General features: G+C 44.4%; 8 protein-coding genes across 9 annotated transcripts in view; 3 read left to right on the top strand and 5 right to left on the bottom strand.

The window, feature by feature from the left end:
- LOC126559214 (UPF0687 protein C20orf27 homolog) overlaps nucleotides 1-21373 on the bottom strand; it is a 462937-nt gene that overhangs the window by 70833 nt on the left and 370731 nt on the right. The gene's annotated exons all lie outside the window — the stretch shown is intronic.
- Nucleotides 2169-3367, bottom strand: LOC126558449 (ADP-ribosylhydrolase ARH3-like). Its single transcript, XM_050214469.1, has 3 exons — nucleotides 3203-3367; nucleotides 2444-3123; nucleotides 2169-2376 (listed from the first exon to the last, which is right to left on the bottom strand). Exons 1-3 carry the CDS (start codon nucleotides 3363-3365, stop codon nucleotides 2170-2172), a joined length of 1050 nt encoding a protein of 349 aa, XP_050070426.1. The 5' UTR covers nucleotides 3366-3367; the 3' UTR covers nucleotide 2169.
- LOC126558457 (threonine aspartase 1) lies at nucleotides 3865-5106 on the top strand. Its single transcript, XM_050214479.1, has 3 exons — nucleotides 3865-3918; nucleotides 3996-4933; nucleotides 5026-5106. Exons 1-3 carry the CDS (start codon nucleotides 3891-3893, stop codon nucleotides 5104-5106), a joined length of 1047 nt encoding a protein of 348 aa, XP_050070436.1. The 5' UTR covers nucleotides 3865-3890.
- Nucleotides 5374-6496, bottom strand: LOC126560018 (cyclin-J). The gene is made up of 2 exons (XM_050216178.1): nucleotides 6283-6496; nucleotides 5374-6218 (listed from the first exon to the last, which is right to left on the bottom strand). The coding sequence occupies exons 1-2, from the start codon at nucleotides 6482-6484 to the stop codon at nucleotides 5374-5376; spliced, it is 1047 nt and encodes a 348-aa protein (XP_050072135.1). The 5' UTR covers nucleotides 6485-6496.
- LOC126559006 (polycomb group RING finger protein 3) lies at nucleotides 6898-7900 on the top strand. The gene is made up of 4 exons (XM_050215101.1): nucleotides 6898-7119; nucleotides 7198-7350; nucleotides 7417-7700; nucleotides 7775-7900. Exons 1-4 carry the CDS (start codon nucleotides 7014-7016, stop codon nucleotides 7898-7900), a joined length of 669 nt encoding a protein of 222 aa, XP_050071058.1. The 5' UTR covers nucleotides 6898-7013.
- Nucleotides 9960-21373, bottom strand: part of LOC126558950 (dihydropteridine reductase) — a 374118-nt gene continuing 362704 nt past the window's right edge. Inside the window, exons 2-4 of the mRNA XM_050215042.1 lie at nucleotides 10780-10898; nucleotides 10150-10670; nucleotides 9960-10066 (exon numbers count right to left, since the gene is read on the bottom strand). Coding sequence (XP_050070999.1) covers nucleotides 9967-10066; nucleotides 10150-10670; nucleotides 10780-10863 — 705 coding nt within the window. The 5' untranslated portion in view covers nucleotides 10864-10898 and the 3' untranslated portion in view covers nucleotides 9960-9966. The remainder of the gene's footprint in view (nucleotides 10067-10149; nucleotides 10671-10779; nucleotides 10899-21373) is intronic.
- LOC126558714 (serine/threonine-protein phosphatase Pgam5, mitochondrial) lies at nucleotides 11589-12624 on the top strand. Of its 2 annotated transcripts, none has more exons than XM_050214768.1 (3): nucleotides 11589-11770; nucleotides 11856-12252; nucleotides 12343-12624. In XM_050214768.1, exons 1-3 carry the CDS (start codon nucleotides 11589-11591, stop codon nucleotides 12622-12624), a joined length of 861 nt encoding a protein of 286 aa, XP_050070725.1. The 2 variants fall into 2 exon arrangements, with proteins under 2 accessions (XP_050070725.1, XP_050070726.1); XM_050214769.1 differs by having other exon boundaries at nucleotides 11658-11770; nucleotides 12346-12624.
- On the bottom strand, nucleotides 14510-20677 carry LOC126558728 (uncharacterized). The gene is made up of 3 exons (XM_050214786.1): nucleotides 20548-20677; nucleotides 14768-15461; nucleotides 14510-14667 (listed from the first exon to the last, which is right to left on the bottom strand). Exons 1-3 carry the CDS (start codon nucleotides 20548-20550, stop codon nucleotides 14510-14512), a joined length of 855 nt encoding a protein of 284 aa, XP_050070743.1. The 5' UTR covers nucleotides 20551-20677.

Raw genomic sequence — 21373 nt, forward strand, 5'->3', positions numbered from 1 at the left:
AAACAGAAACAAGCAACTGAAAACTGCAAAACACAACATGGAATGTAGCCATATCTACACGAGAATAAAAGGGGACAAACAACAATCGAAAATACACAACAATAAAAAATTGTGAAATATACATTCAAATAGAAAAAGATATATAATTAATTACCAGTAGTGAACAAACGCGAATAAAACAAAACCAACCAAAAAAAAAAAGCTTAATTTTAATAACATTTTGCAACAACAAAAAGCATACTAAACTGTAAACATCTTCAGCCCAGGAACGGGTAGCAAGCGCGCGCGCGCGCGTTAAGAAGCCAACCAGTGCTACTATCTGTTATTCTTTCTTAACACCCTCCCCCCCCCCCCCCTCCTCCAAAAAAAAACGCCAATTGCAGCTAATGTTAATAGAGAGTTCTCTTTTTTAACTTGTTGTTCAATGAGAAAAAGAAGTAAAAAAAAAACTAATCAAACCTAACAAAACAACAGCAAACAAAAAAAAACAAGCAAAACATACACAAAGAAACCAAACAAAAAAAATAAAACGAGCAAAGAAATATAGAAGTTAAACGTATTTGAAGAAATAATTAACCTAATGCGCTTTACTTTCATTTAATGAAAACAAAAGGAAAGAGAAAAAAGAGAAACCACGTAACATATGATAAAAACTGAACCATCGCGGGGTCGATTGATAATAGCATAATTTACCGTTTATATCTCGTAGTTAACGTCCCTCCCCTCATCCCAAACCAACCCCAACCACACACACATTACACACGAACCAAAAGAAACCTTCAAAAAACCATATCCTACATCTACAGGACCCACAACCTACTATACTCCCGGAAAAGGGAACACACGAAGGTGAAGCGCAGATATAAGAAGAAATCCAAAAGAAATGCACAAAAACAAACAAGCTACCCCCCCCCCCCCCCCCCCCCCCACTAACTAATTAACAATTTAGCGTTACACGGAATTGAAAAGCAAAAGTAATAAAAAAAAAAACATAAACCAGTTTATTCTTGATGTTTATATGTGTCAATCTGAGATTTGTACGAAATATTTATATACACCATTCTAGTTGCGGGAACGGATTGCTCCGCGATCGCATGCTCTAACACAAATCGAGACAAGAAGATGGCAGCAACAAAAAAAAATACACGTACACATTATAACAAAAAAAAACATGGGATAGCAACACAAAAAGGAAAATCCCGCAAGCAATGCATTAGTTGTTGCAAAATAATAATAATAAATATAATAATAATAATAAATAATGAAATAACTAATAAAAGTAATGCAACAGCAAAAAAGAAGAAAAAACACTAAATTAAAAAAATAAAGTAATAAATAATACATCAGACATTATGATAAATTAATACTAACGGTAACGGATAACAATAGTAAAATGGTAAACACTAGTAGAGAGTAAATTAACAGAAAAAACAAACAAACAACAACAAAAAAAAACAATTAAAAGTGCAGCAAGTGCAGCAGGTTAGATTTTTTTAAATAATAAAATGAAAAACCAAATAAAACAAAGATAACAATTAATTTTTATCAAAACGAATGGCATTTAGAAAAAAACCCAGAGATTGTGGTTAAAGCAGAAGGAAACCCTTCTGCTGATCGAAGCAATTGTGTTTCGAAAACGGGTGTCGTCCTAGCAACCAAGCAACCGTTCCATTGCGCTTCACACATTTTCACACTCATAGTGCTGGTTACCGTCATAGTAGAAATGCCCTTTCACCCTTATTCTCTTTCCCATAGTAGACACTACATCTTATCGTCTTACTCATATAAGTACACAAGCATATTTTTGAAACACATTGTGGTTAAGTGAAAGTAACAGAAAAAAATCTGAACGATCAGGCTCTCTACATGCAAACATTTTAATTCATACACGAAAAAAGAAGAGAAAAAAGGCGCGAAAGGAAAAAATAAACCTAAACTTGATAATAAACACTCACCGTAGCTTTACATTCGTACACGCACACTTGTAAGATCTCTCTTTTCCTCGTCGTTGGGCGTAGTTTTATTTTTTCTCAAAGTGTAAAGTACGGCAGATAGGAATTAATGGAGATGGAGTTAGCTTTATTCAACCACCGCCACAACCACGCTATACTATACACTGTCTACCTTGGGATTAGATTCGGGGCAATTTGTGCCGTTTCTGCGCCTACTTTACTTTGCACCGGCAACTTCAAAAAGTTGTTCACCAAGGGTAGCGACATTTTCGGCACTTTCGCAATGTTTCAGCAGTGCCGATGATATCACCGACTCACCAAAGTAGGCGCCACTGATCGCACAAGCCATACTGCCGATCGTATCACAATCGCCACCGAGCGAAATGGCATATTCAAGCGTATTGCGGAACGATTTCCGATCCGTCTGAAAGCGTAAAAAGGGGTTTTCAAAATTACAAAATAATTTTAAAAAATACACCTCTTTTACTTACATCTTTCAGCAAATCTTGCGTGTGGCGCAAGAAGCAGTACACTGCCGTTGGGACGGAATAAAGCGCTGCTACACTGTGGCCCAACAGATTCAACACATTCTCATCCGACGGTTCCACCTGGTTGTTTAGCAGTTTTTCCATACTCTCTAGTTGTTTCTCGTACGCATTCGCATTTGCATCTAAATCGGGATCATTTTCCTTCTCTATCTCAACCATTTGCTGTTTCAGCTCGCCCAGGAACGTTTTCCAGCAGAATGGTTCGTTCGGATTCAGTAGCAAGCTTTGCCGAATGGCCAGCGCTTGTAGGATGGCCCCGTTCACACCGAGCACGTTTGTGTGTGTTACCTCGGACGATTCTTTCACCAGCCGAACCAGCTCGTCGATGCTTTTGTTAACGCAGTACAGTGCCACCGGAGACACTCTCATTGCCGCACCATTACCGAACGATCCACTACCGTTGAACTGTGCCATCGCGGGACACGTTGGGTCAGCTATTTTTGTTTGCCTTAGTTTGCGGAACACTTCACCTACTGTCGCACCGTATCCGCGGTTCGGTTCTTTGAAGAACTCCACAACATAGTTTTTAGCAAGCAGCTTCTGGGAGTATCCTTTCGGGTCGAGGAATGTTTTCGCCGTCTGTATGGTCATCGCAGTGTCGTCCGTGTACTTTTTGTATGGTGCTAAAATGATCGAAGAGAAAGGAATTTATTCCGGCTACGTTAAGCAACATGGACGAATTGGTAGCTGATGCATACGTACCATTAAAGGCGGGACCCTCTAGTTTGTCTAGGTTTTTCTTCAATATTAATTTGGCTCCACTGTCCATGAGTTGACCTTCGAATGGTGCTCCACAGCAATCGCCTACCAGCACACCGAGCAGGCTTCCACGAAACTTCGACAACATGAGCGATTTTTCCAACATTATTATTTCGCTAACGGGAGTACAATATTACCGCAAACTATGTTGCTTTGATCCACTAAATTGCTTAACTGTGCGCCAACCAAGCAAGCCGGCAAAACTAAATGTAAACAAACACACCACCGAGCAAGACCAGCTGATACAGCTTCCCGGTGAAAAACCGATTGCAATCACGCAAAACACGCGCTCTCTTTTTAATTCGAAATTTGCATTTCTCAAATTATTTTTGAAAATGTGAAGAAAACATATTTTTAAATAATTCCTACTTTAAATTTGCTGCATAAAAAACGGAATTTTCAAAAATTATCCATAAACTAAATGAATGTCGCAAACTCGGTGAAAAATATAGGACACTCGCTCCTACGAAAACATTTCAACTGTCATCGTTTACGCATCCACAGACTTTGTAAATAAACAAAACACTGGTCCTGCACTGGAAGCGCTACCGTTCTAAAATCGATACAACACCCGTCCCAGAGGCCTGTTCCAATGTAGGAGTCATTCCAATGTAACTGGGCTGTACAAACAATGACTGGATTCGTAGCAGTGCACACAGGTAATAGTGAAGAGTGTTTTCTTATCGAACACATCTGTTAAAAACTCGTCGTTCGCTCTTGCCCGTTTGTGATGCAGGTGCGGGTAATTTCCTCGACGAGACGCTGTACGAACACGTATGCCGAGAGGCCTGCAATCAAGCAGTGAATGTGCTGTACGCTGGCGGAACCGCGCTAGATGCGTGTGAGCGAGCCATCGTCATACTGGAAAACTCGACCGCCACGAATGCGGGCATCGGTTCGAACCTGAACTGGGATCGACGGGTGGAGTGCGATGCGTGCATTATGGATGGTGCCTCACTACAGTTCGGAGCCTGCACCAATGTGTGCGACGTAAAGAATCCAATCAGCCTGGCACGCCATCTCTGCGAGCGACAATCAAAACTGCTCAGCTTCGGTCGGATACCACCAATGGTATTGGTAGGGCAGGGTGCGTCGGCGTACGCGCGTGAGATCGGTTTACAGATGGTTCCTGCAGAGCATATGATCTCTGCCAATGCGGCCAAAAAGTACGACCACTATCGGTCACAAATTATGCAGTACGAGGAAATAAATCGCTCCAAACTTTCGCCACTGGACACGGTCGGAGCGGTGTGTGTTGATGCTGAGGGGTCGATTGTGGCCGGTTGCAGCTCCGGCGGGTTGATGCTTAAGCTGAGTGGGCGCGTGGGTCAGGCGGCAACGTACGGAGCCGGATGTTGGGCGTTGATGGACGAAAACACAAGCATGTCGGCTGCTTCCTGTACGACCGGCAATGGGGAGTATCTGATGAAGACGTTGTTCGCGAAGGAGCTGGTAGACGATCTCATCGGATGCAACTGTCCCATCACGTCCCAGCACCTGACGTACAAGAAGAAGCTGCTCGAATCGCCATTTCTGTCGAAGCAGAAGGCGATCCATGCCGGTTCGCTGTCAATCATCTACAACACGGCCAGCGGAGATGGCGATCTGCTCTGGGCACACACGACCAACTCCATGTGCATCGGATTCATGTCGACAAAGCAGAAGAAACCGAAGGTACACGTCTTTTCTGTGTAGCGTTTGTTGTATCAGCCAAAGTAACTATATTTTTAAATCTCTTCTTTCTTCTCTACTCTTTCGGGGTACAGTTTGTTCTGTCTAAACTTCCACAGAATCTCACCTGTGGGACGAAACCGGTCATCAATGGACACCACTTCAAGCTGATCTAGAAGAGAGCTCGTCGAACAACGTCGAACGTCGATCGGTCTCACTCAACACAACAAAACTAATCTACAAAACCTTAAAGTGATTCGCAATCTGATAGAACTACTAGATAGCTTCGACAGAGAGATTTAAACCTGAGATGCTACCTTCCGATATTCCTTGTATAGAAATATAAAGCCTAACAAGTCAAACGATTCGATCAAAATTAACAAAACGCTAACCTAGGGTTATACCCTACCGGTGGCATCGTTCTAAGGCACACACGCACACACTTAGTTGTTGATAGTCTGATCCAGCGATACAGCCTTTCGCTTTTTAGCGCGCCGTTCTCCATCATCGCTGGAATAGGTTCCCGAATCCATTAGCCTTTTGCGGTTCATACTTCCTTCCGCCAATGGAGAACTTGTAGTAGTGTCGCTGTCCTCGCCGGAACTGCTAAAAGACTGGCCAATACTGCATACCGTATCCTCCTCATCCGTGTCGTACAATTCCGACAGATATCCTGCATCGCTAATGGCCGAAAGCTTGAGTGTACTGATACCCGAAACGTACGACTGCGAACCAGGTAGTGCATCGAACAGCAGCTCCAGAGAAATCGACTGGATCTGACTGTATTCGTATCCTGTCGCAAGCGTCAACCGACCACTCCAGGTGGGCAAATTGCTTACATTTAAACGAGCAGCTGCCACACAACCAGCTGCCAACAGTGACGGTTTGGTGTTGGTGAATTTCAGATGCCGCAAGGCATTTTTCAGTATTATGCCACTCGTCTCGCCTATAGCTTGTGCAAACTCCTCAATGGAAGTCTGCTCAGTTTGTGGCATATCATTGTAATCGCCCTGGTCAACACAGTTCAGCGAGAATATGTCCAGAAAGGTGGCCGCCGTGGGGATCGTTATATGCCAATTAAAGTAATTCAGTATGGCCACCTCCAGAGCGATGAAATCGGCCGGTGTGTAAGTGTTCGCCACGAACCCATTCAGTATGGCCGGCGAAGGTACGTTGGGTTCGTTTTCTTCGATTTTACAGGCCAGATAAAGGCACGTTAGGGCTACCAGATTTAAGTTTTGTTCCGCAATCTTGTGGTTGCACATTATTACGTCCAGCAGATAGACCGCTGTAAACATAGAAGACACAGTTTAGTGATTCCCGGTCGTTAGTAGTAGACAGCTGAGCTTTACCTAGATGAACGGTACCTCGGCGAAAGGATTGCTCTTCGCAAACCTTCTCAATCAGCTCCACGGTGGCTGTTCGATGGTTCAGCAGTGGCGAGCCAAAGTCTACGAACTCTCTGTTGGCTTCACATTCCTTCAGCGTTTCCAGAATATCCTCGTCGTACTCGGTGCAGTAAACTGCGTTGCGAAAAGTGTTCCAACGATCCATTATTTCCCTGTTTCTGGGTTTCTGATTCGAGTCAACCAACAATTTCCAGCATTTCGTATCGTTCTAAATGCTTTTCTTTTCCACCTCGGAATCTACCAAAAGCGAAAACACATCCAAACACGACGCAACACGAAAAACTCACAGTACAATTCCACACACAAAAGAAAACAAGTACTATCGTTTCACAGGAAATAAAAGGTATCGCCATCCGAACGGTCGGTATCAAATGGTAGCTTCAAAATGGCTTACTTGAAACGTTTCACACCGCCAGAGCGCTGATTCGGGGTACAGATGAAACATTTCACCGTCAAGAGCCGAACTTTGACGGCGTGTGCGTGTGTGCGCTGCCGAAGTTTGACAGCCGTCACAAGACAAGTGATGTGTGCGTGGGGTGTGCGGAAAGCGGAGGAAAGGAAAGAAAGCAACAATAGATAAAAAAAAGCAGTTTTCTAAAATCGCGACCAACAAATTCGTGTGATCGTGGAAAAACTCGTCATCCCTGGGCTTGCCAGGTGCCTGTCCCCCGACCATGGAAAGACGGATCAAGCTAAAAACACTGAACGAACACATCACGTGCGAAATTTGTCGAGGCTACTTCATCGATGCGACGACCGTAACCGAGTGTTTACATACGTGTAAGCAAATTGTTGGGGTGGCCCTTTTGCGTGGTTGACCGAGATATAACAATGTCTGGGGGTTCTGTTTTGTTTCAGTCTGTAAAAGCTGCCTAGTGAAACACTTAGAGGAAAACAATACCTGCCCAACGTGTGAAAATGTTATCCACCAGTCACATCCGCTGCAGTACATCAGCTTCGACCGGACGATGCAGGACATCGTCTACAAGCTGGTACCGAACCTTATGGACAGTAAGTGGCGGGCGGGAGATATTTCTTTCGTCACGAAAACATCGTGATGCATCACTTTCTTTGCAGATGAAATGCAGCGGGAGCGAGAGTTTTACAAAACGCGAAACCTGCCCTGTCCGAAGGATATGCCGCAGGTGCACGACACCGACGATAAGGCGAACGAGCAGGCGCACCAGGAGGCGGACTACCATCGGCAGGACGAGCAGGTTAACGTGTGCCTCGAGTGTATCAGCGACAAGCTGCGTAACCTGAAGCGACGGTTCATCCGGTGTAGTTCGCAGGCCACGATAACGCACCTGAAGAAGTTCCTCGCGAAAAAAGTACTGAACGGTATTGACCGATACAAAGATGTGAGTGTGGGTTGAAGAATGAGGGCACGGATAGAGTGAGTAATGTAACTCCGTTTTCCACTTTTGTGTTTTAGATCGACATCCTGTGCAATGACGAGCTGCTGGGAAAGGATCACACGTTAAAGTTTGTGTACGTGACGCGGTGGCGCTTCAAAGACCCACCGCTAAGATTACAATACCGGCCACGGGTTGATCTTTAAATCAGTGCAACGGATAGGGATAGTTCTCTTTACGGCTTGGAAGAGATTCAAAGCGCCCGAGAGGGTGCGCGGACGTGTGTAGATAAGCGAAGTTTTAATCGGTCGTTGGGTGGTCCTTCGTCAGTTGATGCGCAAAAGAACCCGAGCGTTGTGATATCAGGAAGGTTTTTTTTGCGCGCAAAAGACGCCTCCCAACGTGTGGTAAATAGAAGTTAACGTAGGTCAGGGCCGTAATGCTTTTGCATTTGCCACCTTTCTTCTGTAACCACTGCAAAGTGTGCAAACAAAGGGAGAGTACGCGTAGTCACGCGCAATGTGTTTAGGTGCGCAGGCTAGACAAAAGAAGGTTTAGAAAAGAAGAATTTATATGTTTATGTGTTATTTAAGCAAATATTGTGTATATAAGTGTGAACTGTGAAAAGCGCGCGAGCCGCGTGTGTGCAGTGTGCATCACCACCCGGGAAAAGAAGGTTTTACACCGCAGAAAAACAAAAAAGGACCGCGTTTTAGGCTGGTTTACTGGCGGCGATTAATGTGTATAGAATATAAAAAAAAACCCACCCGGGGAGGACAGAACACAATGCGCGGGAGGCGAGTTGGGCAGCGTTTAGCAGAAGTGCACAACGTCGATGCACTTGTGCGTGTAATAATTCTCAATTTGCAAATATAAGAAAGCAGCCAGTTGTAGGAGGATATTGTATAAGAGCGACAGTGGGATCACATACACACAAAAGGATCACTCAAAAGCATGACGTGTAATAGGAAAAGAAAAGATGATCTGTATAAGTATTATAATAAATTTATATTCTAAAACCATGAAGAAACGAAGGGTTTTGTCGCTATCTTCCGGAAAAGAAAAGGAAGACGAGAGTAAGCTGATGGTGGTGAAGATGATACCCGGCATCTTATTTGACCCGTAGCGCAACCCCTATCGCCAACCCAAGCGATTAGCTCTTATCGGACGGTGGAAGTGTGTTAGGTAGACGTCGGGCATAATTATGCTCTTATCGGTTATGCTCAACATCGGAAGAGTGCTGGAGACCGTCAATTAGCTGTTGCAGTGACCCAAAAAATTTGTTTCTCATTTGTGTTACTTCCAATGAGATATGCTGGATTCTACGTAACACGTTTTCGGTTTTTCTGTTTTGATTAATGAACCTTCCAGACTGGACCTGTTCCAAAAAAAAAAAAAAAACCTGTCACATAGTATGACTTCCGATTTGCGCGCCCACAACACATCGAACCGGTTTCAATCGAGGTGAAATGAGTACGAACTTCCTTCCCTTTTTCCTACTACAATCAGCGTAACTAAAAGTATTATTTTTTAGACCACTGAACTGAAACCCCTTCACTAGAGAGTCATGGCCATAGGAAGGAGAAGGAGAAATCGACTAGACTTACTGACTGACTGACTGATCGCGTGAGGCCAATGCAAACATGCCTTCGTGCGCGGGGGAATTTGAAGCCCATTGGCGAGATCGTGTGTAACAAAGTCAAGGTTCTCTCGGTGTCCATAGCATAGCGGTTGCTTCGCTGTAAATTTGCACACACACACACAGCGTTGTCTTGTTCATGTTTTCTTCAAGGTCGCCGGTTACTTTGGTGCGGGCAAACCATTATTCGTCATGGCATTCTATATGATCTTTGAGACTTTGTTGGTGTGTAAACCATGTCAAACGACGACTTGAGCGGCAAATGCATTTCGGTCAATGTTTTTTTCCCAAAGGCACATATCTACACCGGCGTACGTTTTATGTTCTGTTTCTTGTTTTCTTTTTAACAGTAACAATATTTTTCACTTTATTTTCACTTTACGTTTGTTTCGATCAACGAATTCGATGCATGCTCACCATTTAACAATTAAACAACAAATGTGCGCCTTTCATGCATGTGTATATCGGAACCAGATACAGTTCCGGTTAAATTTTTTTATGATTTCTGGAATGATTTTTTTTGTTTGCAAGCGCCCGGCGTCATGGAATGAAGATAGAAAGAAAAAGAGAGCGTACATATTGAGATTCGAAAGGACATGGAATGGGTGCGGGGTGTCAGCCGAGGGGCGGCGGTTAGACGATTACCAGCTCGGTTTTGGAGTCTTTAGTAATCAGCTTCACCAGGCTACCGTTGGCGGGACGTTCTTCTCCCTTGGACCATTTGTGGAACAACCTGACAGAAGACACAAGGACATACGGATTGAATACAATTTCATGGTCGATTCGCAAGGTGGTTCATGACCAAACGACACTTACTCAGCGAGGAATTCGAGCGGGGTCCAGGTAGACGTATCCGCATCCGGCATCCATTTGCGGTTCATCGGCGTATCCAGTGTTACCGGAAGGATAGACACAACGAGCGAGTTATCTGGCAGTCCAGATTTTTCACCTGCCAAACTTTTCGTTAGCTGATGCACTGCTGCCTTCGCCATACCGTAGCCAATCATACCGGGTGTACCTTCCAGAGCGGGGTTAGCTCCGGTCAGCACAAGCAAACCACCCGGCTTCAGATGGTTAGCACCGACGGTAGCTGAGATGGCCGATGACCACACCGACTGTTTCCACATCAGGTCCGAGTTCTTAGCGAGATCCTTTTTCGCGTTACCACCAGCCCAACCGCCAGCCACACAGATGATGGCATCCAGCGATTCGCCCTTCAGCTCGGTGCCAACCTTGGACAGTACGGCCGCTTCCTGTGCTACCCAATCCGCATCACGGTCCACCACAATGTTAGCGTCCGCGGCTTCGTTTTCCGTCAGATCGATCGAACCCACCCACTTCAAGGACACACACGCACAGATGATGACGGAGAGAAAGGTATTAAATAATCTTCCTACCGGTGCAAAATTATGCAAAACTGCAATCGAAATCGTGGTCTCAACTTACCCAGTTGTTCTTCTTGAAAAACTGCACACACGAGGCACCGAGAGCACCGCGGCCACCATAGATCAGAATCTTTCCCGAGGCCATTTTCTGTGAATCACACGCGATGGGGAACTTTTTTTCTTGTTCGATCGATTGAACAAGCGAGAGCAGCTTGGGGAGTTGGAGAGGTTTGCGTTCTCTGCGGTGGTTGCTAAGCGATTAAATTCAACAGGTTACTTGCCTGCTCGCAAGTAAGGAAAACTATCTCGCGATTGCAGCACAGCTTCCCTTTTGGAGTGGGGGAAATTCTTGGATGTCGCGCGTGATTTTTGTTGTAATTGCTCAAAAAATTTGTGAATGATGACAACTTCTACTTGGTTGTTTTTTTTTAAATTACAGGTAGTTTTATAAACATGAGCATTATGTTAAGCAAACTTAAATAATCTGCAAATATTTTAAATTAAAAAAGCAGAAAATCAAAAGGGTTAAAAATACAGATCTCAACCCCACGTTATAGATACACTGAGTCCAATCTGACAACATAAAAATACAGAATAAAAAACAGAAAAACACCCGGAGGCGAGTCACAAACTCGCTTGTGGTGTTTTACCCAATCAATCCGTACTTAATAGTTTATTTTGTAGTTCAATTCATTGTGATTTTTGTTTAATTAATAAGGATCTAAAAGTGTGGAAAATAACCCACCAAAGCTATAAGTTGAACTCATTTTAAAGGTAAACATTGTGTGCCTTTGCTCGCCGGCAACTGTTCTCTAACCTCAATTTGTTTTGCTTGTAGAGCAAGAATCGAACAACAATCTCCTGAACACAATGGTGGTTTGGAGCCGTTTTATGTCGAAAAAGGTTTTATCAGGCACAGTGCTCGGTTTGGTGGTTAGTGCATCGGGATATTGGTACGTTACGAACACCATCGAACGCCGGATGGTGGAAAATTCCTTCACAACCAACTATGAACCGTCACCTTGCGCGAAATGGGATTGGAACTGGGATCAGTAAGCAACGTCTCAAAAGCTGGTACAAACATTTTTTAGTATTCTGCCTAACTTGTGCTTTGCGTATTCTGTCCTCTTAACAAAGCCGTGACCCAAAGAGCTTGGTAAAACCACTCAAAAAGGTTGATGATCCAGAATCGCAGAACGATTACAACAAGGCAGTGGAAATGAAAAGGGGCCGTGCGATTCGTCATTTGATACTGGTGCGCCACGGTCAGTACAATCTCGATGGTCTGAACGATAGCCAGCGTACGTTAACCGAGCTTGGACGTAAGCAGGCCGCGCTGAGTGGCGAGCGGCTGATGCATCTCGCACTACCGTACGATGAAATTGTCCGTTCGACGATGACCCGTGCACAAGAGACGGCAGAAATCATTGGCAAATCGCTGGCACATCTAAAGCTCGTCAATTGTCCACTGCTAGAGGAAGGTTCGCCCATTCCTCCTGAGCCGCCGGTTGGTCACTGGCGTCCAGAAGCATCGGTAATGATGAGCAAATTCATCCCTTGATGGCACTTGAATCTTTTGTTCTACTAACAATCACCCACAAACCCACCTTGCTTGTCTTTTTAGCAGTTCTTCCAGGACGGTGCTCGAATCGAAGGAGCATTCCGGAAGTATTTCTACCGAGCCGATCCGTCCCAAAAGTCGGACTCGTACACCATCATCGTGTGTCACGCCAACGTGATACGGTATTTCGTGTGTCGCGCTTTACAGTACCCCGCCGAAGGATGGTTGCGTATTTCGCTTGGCCATGCATCACTTACCTGGGTTTCGATCTACCCTGATGGACGGGTGTCACTGCGTACGCTGGGCGATTGTGGTCACATGCCGAAGGAATGTCTTACGCGATAGAACGCTGGATGCCTAGTAGCGAGCAGTTTAATAGAGTGTTCAAGGCAGTGGAAAGTTTTGAAAAGTATCGACGACAGATTTAGGAATAAGAATTCATCAAAATGAAGCATTTGAGTTTGAGTTGCTGAATAGTGAAAGAACACCGAGCTGAATGGGCATGTACCAGAACAACTACAACGAAAAAGGTAAGCAAATTTCGGACGATAGGAAAACAGACCACTTTTTTGCGAAGCCAAATTTAAACATACATAAAATTCCTTATCTTTTATTTGATGTTCAGAGTTACGCTTTAAGATTGTACATGGGCAAATAATGTGGTAACGAGAACGAGTTTGTGACGACTCTGTTGGCAAACAGTTGTGTTCGTACGTCATGCGTGATTTGCAATGGTTTTAAGAGCATCTTGATTAATAATAGTAGAATAGGTGAAGGTATATATTTTTGATTTGCGAGTAGTTTTCAGTTTTTGTTTTGCTACCCTGTCTCACACAATGCGCAAAATACATACTTCCACAGCAGGTGTACGCATAATCGAATAGAAGAGTAAAATATGCGGCAGCTTCTTACAGCACTCTTCTCTTCGGTTTTCGGGTGAAGTGTGGCTGTAATACATTGCAACGCAATGCATTAAAAAGAGCATCGTTTGGTGGAGACGTTAACGTGTTTTTTAAATTTTATATTAATTTTTCCATACCTATCAGCTAATAGTTTCCGTTACGTTTTACCGTACCTATTCCCACACGATCAAGATCGATCGTATGAGCAGGATACAATTAAGAGAAATGTACAGCTTAAAACCACCAAAACGAGAGCGAGAGACGACGTAAAGATGATTGAAATAATTCCATTTAAAAAGAGTTACCGAACCGAACCGGTCACGTTACGACGATCCGGTTAAGATCATCATCGTCATCCTTACGGTTGATATGTTTTTCGTAGTACAACAGTGTAGGTGTACACAATGTGCGCATATCCTTTAGTAATGGTGAAAACAGTACGAAAAAGCCGCCTAATCGCTTTAGCGCTTTTCAAACCATATAACATCTGTTCAAATGTTTAAAACAATGCTCAGTTTGCTGTACAAAATATTGATTGTTTTAAACATTTGGACATTTGTTTCATATTCTGAACAGAGATCACTTTCCCTCCACCCCGTTTCATATTAATTCTATTAGATGCAGTGATTGCCAATAAAATAAAACCATCTGCTATTGCTTATCAGGCAAAAATGAGATTGTCAAGCCAATTTTCAACGAATCGACCTAATATTTTTGGTTTGTAAAAGTTAGTTGAACATTTTGGGAACACGTTCCAGTCATTGGATGAATCATGAAATCGGTTATTAGTCGCTTTTTCGATTCTGAGGAAAATTTGACTAAACCACACAATAAAGTAAGACCATTCAACAATTTTAAAATTTGAAACATAAATTTCTTATATTATTGGCGATCACTGTATGTATATTTTAGTGTAATTGCTTTTGCTTTTCTCTCGAATTTTGTTCGATTGTTAATATTTTTGTTGTTGCTTGTTTTATTCTTTTATTTCGCTTTATTGTTGTAACAGTAGTAAATACGATGGAAAAAGAGTTTTTTAAAAATTTGGCATTTCGTAAGTTAGTTATGCGAGAGCCAGTGCTTTTTTATGTGTCCCGTGTGTCGTTATCGTCTGTCGGGCACTTGCAAGAACATTGAAAATGGTATCTTTCGAGCGAGTTTTTCTTCACACCTAGTTACTAGTTTATGATGAAGCAAAAATACGATTATATTTAATACTTCCCTTCCTTTTTGTTTGTTTGTTTAACGTTCGATACTACTTCTCGATCGAAAGAGAAGCAGAGAGACTTGATGGTGGTCCGTTCCGTGTCCCTTCCCTAACCAGCACCTTAAACTTGCACATCAAACGATGGTGAGCGTTGGGAAACGATTTCATCATCCTCATCGTTCTCCTGCGAATCTTCCGGCTCGCCGAGTGCGTGCACAAACTCGTAGAAGTCGATCCGTCCATCACCATCCACGTCCACCTCTTTGATCATGTCCTCGACTGGTTGACGGCAGTGGAGAGATAGAGAGAACAACCGACAGTTATACAGCAAAGATAAAAAAGCATTTTTCCCGCTTGTTCTCCACTCCTTTTTACTCACTTTCTTCCTCGTCCAAATCTTCACCCAAACACTGCAGTACCGCCCGCAGATCGGACGCCGTAATGTAGCCCCGGTTGTGCTTGTCAAACACCCGGAACGCATCGCGCAATTCACGCTCTTCCTGGTCGGCCGACGTTTCCGCCACCGTGTCCGTCATGTTCGACATAATGTCGACAAACTCCTCAAAGCTCACATTCCCATCACCGTCCACATCGATCTCGAGCAGCATCTCCTGCAGCTCCTCGACCCGTGCAAATTGACCGAGCGAACGCATTACCGTGCCGAGCTCTTCCTTCGTGATCGAGCCATCGTTGTCCTTGTCGAACAGCCGGAACGCTTCCCGGAATTCCTTCATCTGGTTCTTGGAGATGAAGCGTTTGTTTAGGCTGTAGCTGATGTTGGTGCCGGATGTGAGCGAATCGGTGGTCTGCGAGCGGCGCTGTTTGCTGCTGGTGTGCAGTGGCACGTTCGCCCCATCGACGAACACGTTCCCGTCCAGGCTGGAACTGTCGCTGGGCGGTTGGTTCATGCTGTCCTGCCGGTACGGATCGATCGGGGACCGTGTGCTTGAGCGGCCGCTGTGACCGCTGGTAGAGTGCGAATACTGCTGCTGCTCGCTGATGCCGCCCGCGCCCGTTGCGTTGGTGGATCCCGCTTCCGGTACCGTTGAGGGGTCGTTGTTTGTCTGACGGGTCTGTTTGGGGTGGGGTTAAATTCCAAGTAGGGATAATGTTTGCTTAGGACGTTAGCTAGGATGAGGGCAGCGTTTTTGGGACGGACTTTAGTAATATGCAATCGTTCAACCCAAACTGATTGCACTGCGTGTAATGGGTGGGGAAGGAATTGATTCTGCTTAGGACCAGAGCGGACCTGATTGTTTCGTGTGATGTTGAGTTCGATATTTCGGTGTAATCCTATCGTTGACAAGTGGTAATTTGGGGATCAAACCGAATAAACAAGTCGTACAACTGTATATTTCGTTTGTGTAAGCCTTCTAAAGCATGTAAACAGAGTCACCTCACTAGGACATCAGAAACAGTAGCAATTCATTGTATTCGGTGTCCTAACTATCGATAAATAAATTAGGCAACATATCCAACATTTATTTTAGGTGCTAGGATGCAGTATCAGCAGTAGCGGATGTAACGGTGGGCGGAGTAGGTGGTCGCCTAACGCCCCGACAGCTGCTTGGTACAAGGGGCCCCGATAGCTTTGGTGCCCCAACAACCACATCACCTAGGGCCTCCGAATACCTTGATCCGCCCCTGAGACTGAGTACAAGACGCAAGGGTCCAAGTGTACTCAACGTCCAAGAGGTCAAGTTCTTCAGAAAACCCCAAAGATCTCCCAAGGACGTCGGCGCTTAAAAGGCCTTCATCACCCAAGGGATCACGATTTTCAAGGAGAACTGATGGAAAGAGAAATTAGTAAGAAATTTAGAAACTTCCTGTACGTTTTTATCTAAAATTTCTGACTTCCTTGACTAAATTTAACGGAAAACACAAATACAGAAATTTGAGAAACAATGTTCAGTCTGTCCAGAGTTCGTACTGTCGAAGCCACGAGGTGGCTCCCAATTTTTCTCATTGTCTTATGGTAAAGTCTTGGTTCCATCCGATATTACCCGCCTTTCACCAAGAAGAAGACAATGTTCTTAAAGCCGATACAGGCAGTGCCAATTGAATATGGCCACAACTTAGGAAATATCTCGCGGTCTTCAATTTCTTTGTCCGAGAACAAAGTGTGTGGGGAAAGGGCAAATCATTCCACCATTTATACAACCGATGGATTTCCTTTGGAAAATGTGTATTTGAATTGATATTATGCATCCCTTTCTTGAATCCGCCAGCTTCCGCTTTTATAGCGTGTGTTAGCTATAAAACACTAATATATACCATTCACTTTACTATCTTCGGGTGCAAAAGGGAAAATTGAAAACGTGTCCTCGGGACTCTTCGGGACCACCCGTGTATCGTCGTGGGAAACCGTTAACCGTTCTCACTTGTCAAATGTGGTTTGATAGAATTGATTGCCTCGAATTGAATGCAATCACATACACAAACAAGGAAAATTCTTTACGGGGAATTGACGGAAATGCACTCTCGAAAACGAGATACATAATTTAGGAACTTTAAACGATAGAGCAGCAAAAGCGCTTCCCTTTAATATGTGTTCCTTTTTATTTATTGGCGCTTGCTCATTTTAACAATGGAAATAACATATCCTTTTTCTTTTCAAGCAGGATCTTGAAATGTTTGCCATTGACAGCTGATGATGGTGCTACTGAGATGGTATCTGCCACGAGGTTTTTGCCGTTCCGTTTTCCGGTCAAGCAGTCAAACAATGGAAGTATAATTTGCGATTCCCAAGAGAGTGAAATAGTCGATTGGTTGGTAGTATTAAAAAAAAACCTTCCCGTGTCCTGCAAATGGTATTGATTTTCGCGTCCATATTTTAAGGATAAAGTTTATTTTCGCTTCGGATTTGGTTACCACCACCCCCCTGTTCCTGTACGGAGTATCGAGCCTCGTGAACTGTTCCTGGCCCCGTGATGCTGCTTCAAAGTGAATTGTTGGCTAATATTTGACGAGTTTTTGATGTTTTCATATACCCCCGGAGGGACAGGACGCATAACAGCATACGCGGGCGTTCGTTTTGTCCATAATTATTCTCTCCAGTGTTGATGGAAAGAGTCGAGTTGGATGGAATTAATTTTATCCCTCTGTTTTACCACCATTCAATGGATGGATCGAGGTTAAAGTTTGCCAGCAAGACACGATCTTTAAGAAAGCGATTCCGCAGCGATTTTGCATGAAGCAGCAACACAAAGGACATTAAAGGAGATCCTAATAGCGAGCAAGAAGCACCAGATGGTGCTGTAATTGATACGTTACACCTGCCGAACTTTGAACCTCGAGTCGTAAAGTTTCGTTTTTAACAAGATTTTAATTTTGGAAATTTGTGAACTCTCCAGGATGGAATAGACGGGCCAGAGCATAGAAGCACGTACAGTAGCCAATTATCACATTGTATCGGGCGTCAGGTTGCACCATCTGTGAAAGCGGGCACATCAAATGTCCTTGGTCCTTTGTGTATATATGTGTGTGTGTGTGTGGTGCGTACGCCATCGAACCTTTAATCGTTTCATCATCATCATCGTCAACATCATTACCGCGTCATGATGACAAAAATCGATTGGAAACATAGGTCCACGCCGACGACAAAGGAAAAACCGTTGTGAAATGCGTGAGGACCAGGCACTACCCGAAGGGTCGCTATTATCGTCGAATGTCGCGCGCTTACGGGTCACGGGTGCGCAACAAGTCCAGGATAATGGGAATCGAATCACCGTTTTCTGCGATAGGCATCAGTTTGGGAAATTGTAAATTTAACGACATTTGTATAAACTGCGAGGCCTCTATCCTACCCACACGCTGGTCTGTGCTCATTAAAATTCGCACCCCATTGTGTCCTTTGCCGACTTTTAACTCAATCTAGCGAACTGCGAAGACAGCTGATTTGGAACATTGGAGGCGGCAACCAAGTCTTGAAACTTTAATAAGTTTACTGCAAAGTTCCATCGTGTCCTGGCAAACTCTCGGGGGAAATTTGAAGTACATTAAAAGCATCTTAGCAAGGAAGCTTCTTTCTACCTGGCAAACGAGTTATTCCAAGAGTATTTAGTCAGCATATTTTAAGCTTGTTGCACGGTTCAGCATCGTGTAATGAGATCCCGAACCCTAACCGCGAACCACGATGACTCGGAGGATCGAAATGAGACGAAAATGAGACTGCGTTCCTAGAACTCTTATGCGGGGACGCATCATAATCATGATCGTGGCAGGTGTACTATAAACCCAGCTCTGTCAATGCGCTTCCTTCTTTCCCACAAGGACAGCAAATGAATCTGCAGAGCAGAAACTTATGCCATCAGTGAATCGTGTCCCACAAAAAAAAATATCCCGCACTGATCGCGTCTCGTCCTTCCGGAGGCATACCTCCCGAAGGACATACCAACCGCTATGACAGACACATTAAGTTAGCAGTAGTAGTAGGTCGTACTCTGGCTTAGATTGCCATGTTGTGTCACCCGACCGGCGTGCTTGCTGTGACACGAGCGTCTCGATAAAAGCTAATGGTCAAATAGTGTTTTTCCTTTGAATCGCTTGACCTTTGTCCTCTTCTGGCGGTAGGTTTGAAGTCACCGAAGGATCCAAGGCGAGAAAGAGGATTAATGTGTCACAAGCAAGTCACAATCGACTATGGCGTACACTAACGCAACGGGTGCGTCGCATGTCAAAGCGAGGTACTTAGATGCGAAATTCCAGCTGCGACACAGCTTCTTCGAAGAAAGCGGTAAAGCGAGAAGGTTGGCGTGAATTCATTAAAGCAAAAGGCCGGCTTACGGCTAAAATGGAATGCTGGCGGTGAAACCGCTTCTTCTATGGAACCGTCAAGAGGGGATATGAGATGTGTGTCTTAAGGACACCGTACCCAACTTTCCTTTCGGCCGGAAGTGGGAAGAAAGGATGTAGAAGGGTGAAACACCCTTTAGACGACGAGTAAAATCTCTTTCCAAATGCAGGGTAAAATTAGCTACAGTTTTCCTGTGCGGGAAATTCCTCAAAACACTCCTCAGTGGTTGCGTAAGTTGTACCACCACAAAGTTGTACCGAGTAACAACATCATCCTCGTCGAAGAATGCTACTCGGTAATAGTGAATTTATTAACATATGAAATGCTGTACGTCGTTGCTAGTGGAAAATCATATCCCAGACCCTTTAGCACATCGGCACATCCCTCACGACGTATGGCTTTGTAGGTACGCTAAACGGAGAGCAACAATGCGCTTTTATCGGAAAACTTGCCCGTGGGCAAGTCGGTTGAAAGCATTTCCCGGAGGGTTGTCGGGGGCTTGCTGCAGAATTCTTCTCGCTTTCCGCCTCTGGTTTGCTGCTAATGACTAAATTATAGTCGCTTTGTTTGCTTCCCTTTGGTGAGTCTCCGGTGGCGAGATGGAGGTTTGTTACACAAGCCACATACACACGCATACGTGGGTACCCCCGGCTGACGACCGGTAATCAGTTTAGGTGGATTAATTTATGGTAGATTAGTAGGATGTATCAACCTTTGGCTGGGCCACTGATGTCAAACGAATGAACTCCGCCCGTTGCGCGGGGTGACGCACGCTGGAGAAGCCTTCGTTCAACACCGTGGGAAACTGGCGATATTGCTCGCGAGATAAGCAACTGAGAAAGTGTCAGGTGTGCGTTGGCCCGCGCCCATCGTGCGATACAATTGCGATAAGATGCGCTCTTGTAGTACGTAATAATTTAATTAGCATTATCCTGTACTTTGTGTGTAGGTTTATTAATCTGGTGAAGCTCAGGACGACCTCATAGAGTGATCCGGCAATATTAGTTTAGTCGACGGTCACTAATTAATGGCCGCTTTAGTAATTAAGACACTAGCGGACCTTACATACAGGAATCGCTTTTCGTGTTGAGGAGCGCAAAAACGAAACGAAATGAACTCGTTTCCGACTTCGCTTTCTTCGGTATGCACTCTAATTATGTTAGCACATCATAAGTATTTCCCGGGTGGAGCAAATCAACTAGCTCGCGCTAAAAAAATGGTAACCGGAAAGTCGTCTTCAACAATCAGCAAAAGTTCCATTCCAGTCGCAGTTTCCATTATTTCTGACACATTTCGAACGCAAAAGGGTGGCGTTCTGTGACCATAAAGAGTGTTTATGTGTGTCCCAATCCTCTCCTACTCACCATGATCAGTTGTCTGATGTCTTTGACGAAGGTCGATGCAGTGAGAAAGTTGTTCACCGCCGAGAAGATTTTTCCTTCCAACTTGAAACGGTTTTTGGGGTGTGGGTAGCCTACGTAGAATCCGTGGTGGTGGTGATGATGAAAATGACGGCGGCTAGTCCCTGACGGGAGGGAATGAAGGTGCGTAGGGAGCTAGGGAAAGGTTGGGCTGTTGGGGGATCTGCGTCGTCTGACGGCGAATTGCGATTGATGCCGCTCGCTTCGGTGGTTCAGAAGAGCTGATTATGATGTTTAGCCAGTTTCGCACGTTCCTCGGTCCCGTGATCGTTTACAGCGACATCAAAACCAAACACAACACCTCCAAATGTTTGGATCTCCGGAACCTGTACCACCACGTCCGCTACAAAAAACAACACCACTTCGCGCTTCTGCACCACGCGGTTTGCTAGCGATTTGCCCGTGTTCGAGATGCGAATGTTTGCACTATTGGCAAGCGGTACCAATCAACACATTCTTTACGAAAAAAAGCACCACTAAGCTAGAGCTCTAGAAAGCATGCAAAAACGAGAAGAAGTAAGATGGTTATTGTGCACCATTCAACTGTAGAATGAAACGTTAGCAAGAGAGATCAGCTTTGTTTTTATCACAGCGCACAAGTATGTAAAGTCCCGGATCACAGCTGACGAGACCTAGCCAACTGATCAACCACAAGTAAATTCCTCTCGATGTATGACGCACATACGATGGTCCAAAGTAGATGCAATGAATAATAATGGGGGATTTTTCTACTTTTCGTTGCAGATTTTCGATGTTCTGACGATGGCAG

This window comes from Anopheles maculipalpis, chromosome 2RL, assembly GCF_943734695.1.
Source record: "Anopheles maculipalpis chromosome 2RL, idAnoMacuDA_375_x, whole genome shotgun sequence".
NCBI classification, from domain to species: domain Eukaryota; kingdom Metazoa; phylum Arthropoda; class Insecta; order Diptera; family Culicidae; genus Anopheles; species Anopheles maculipalpis.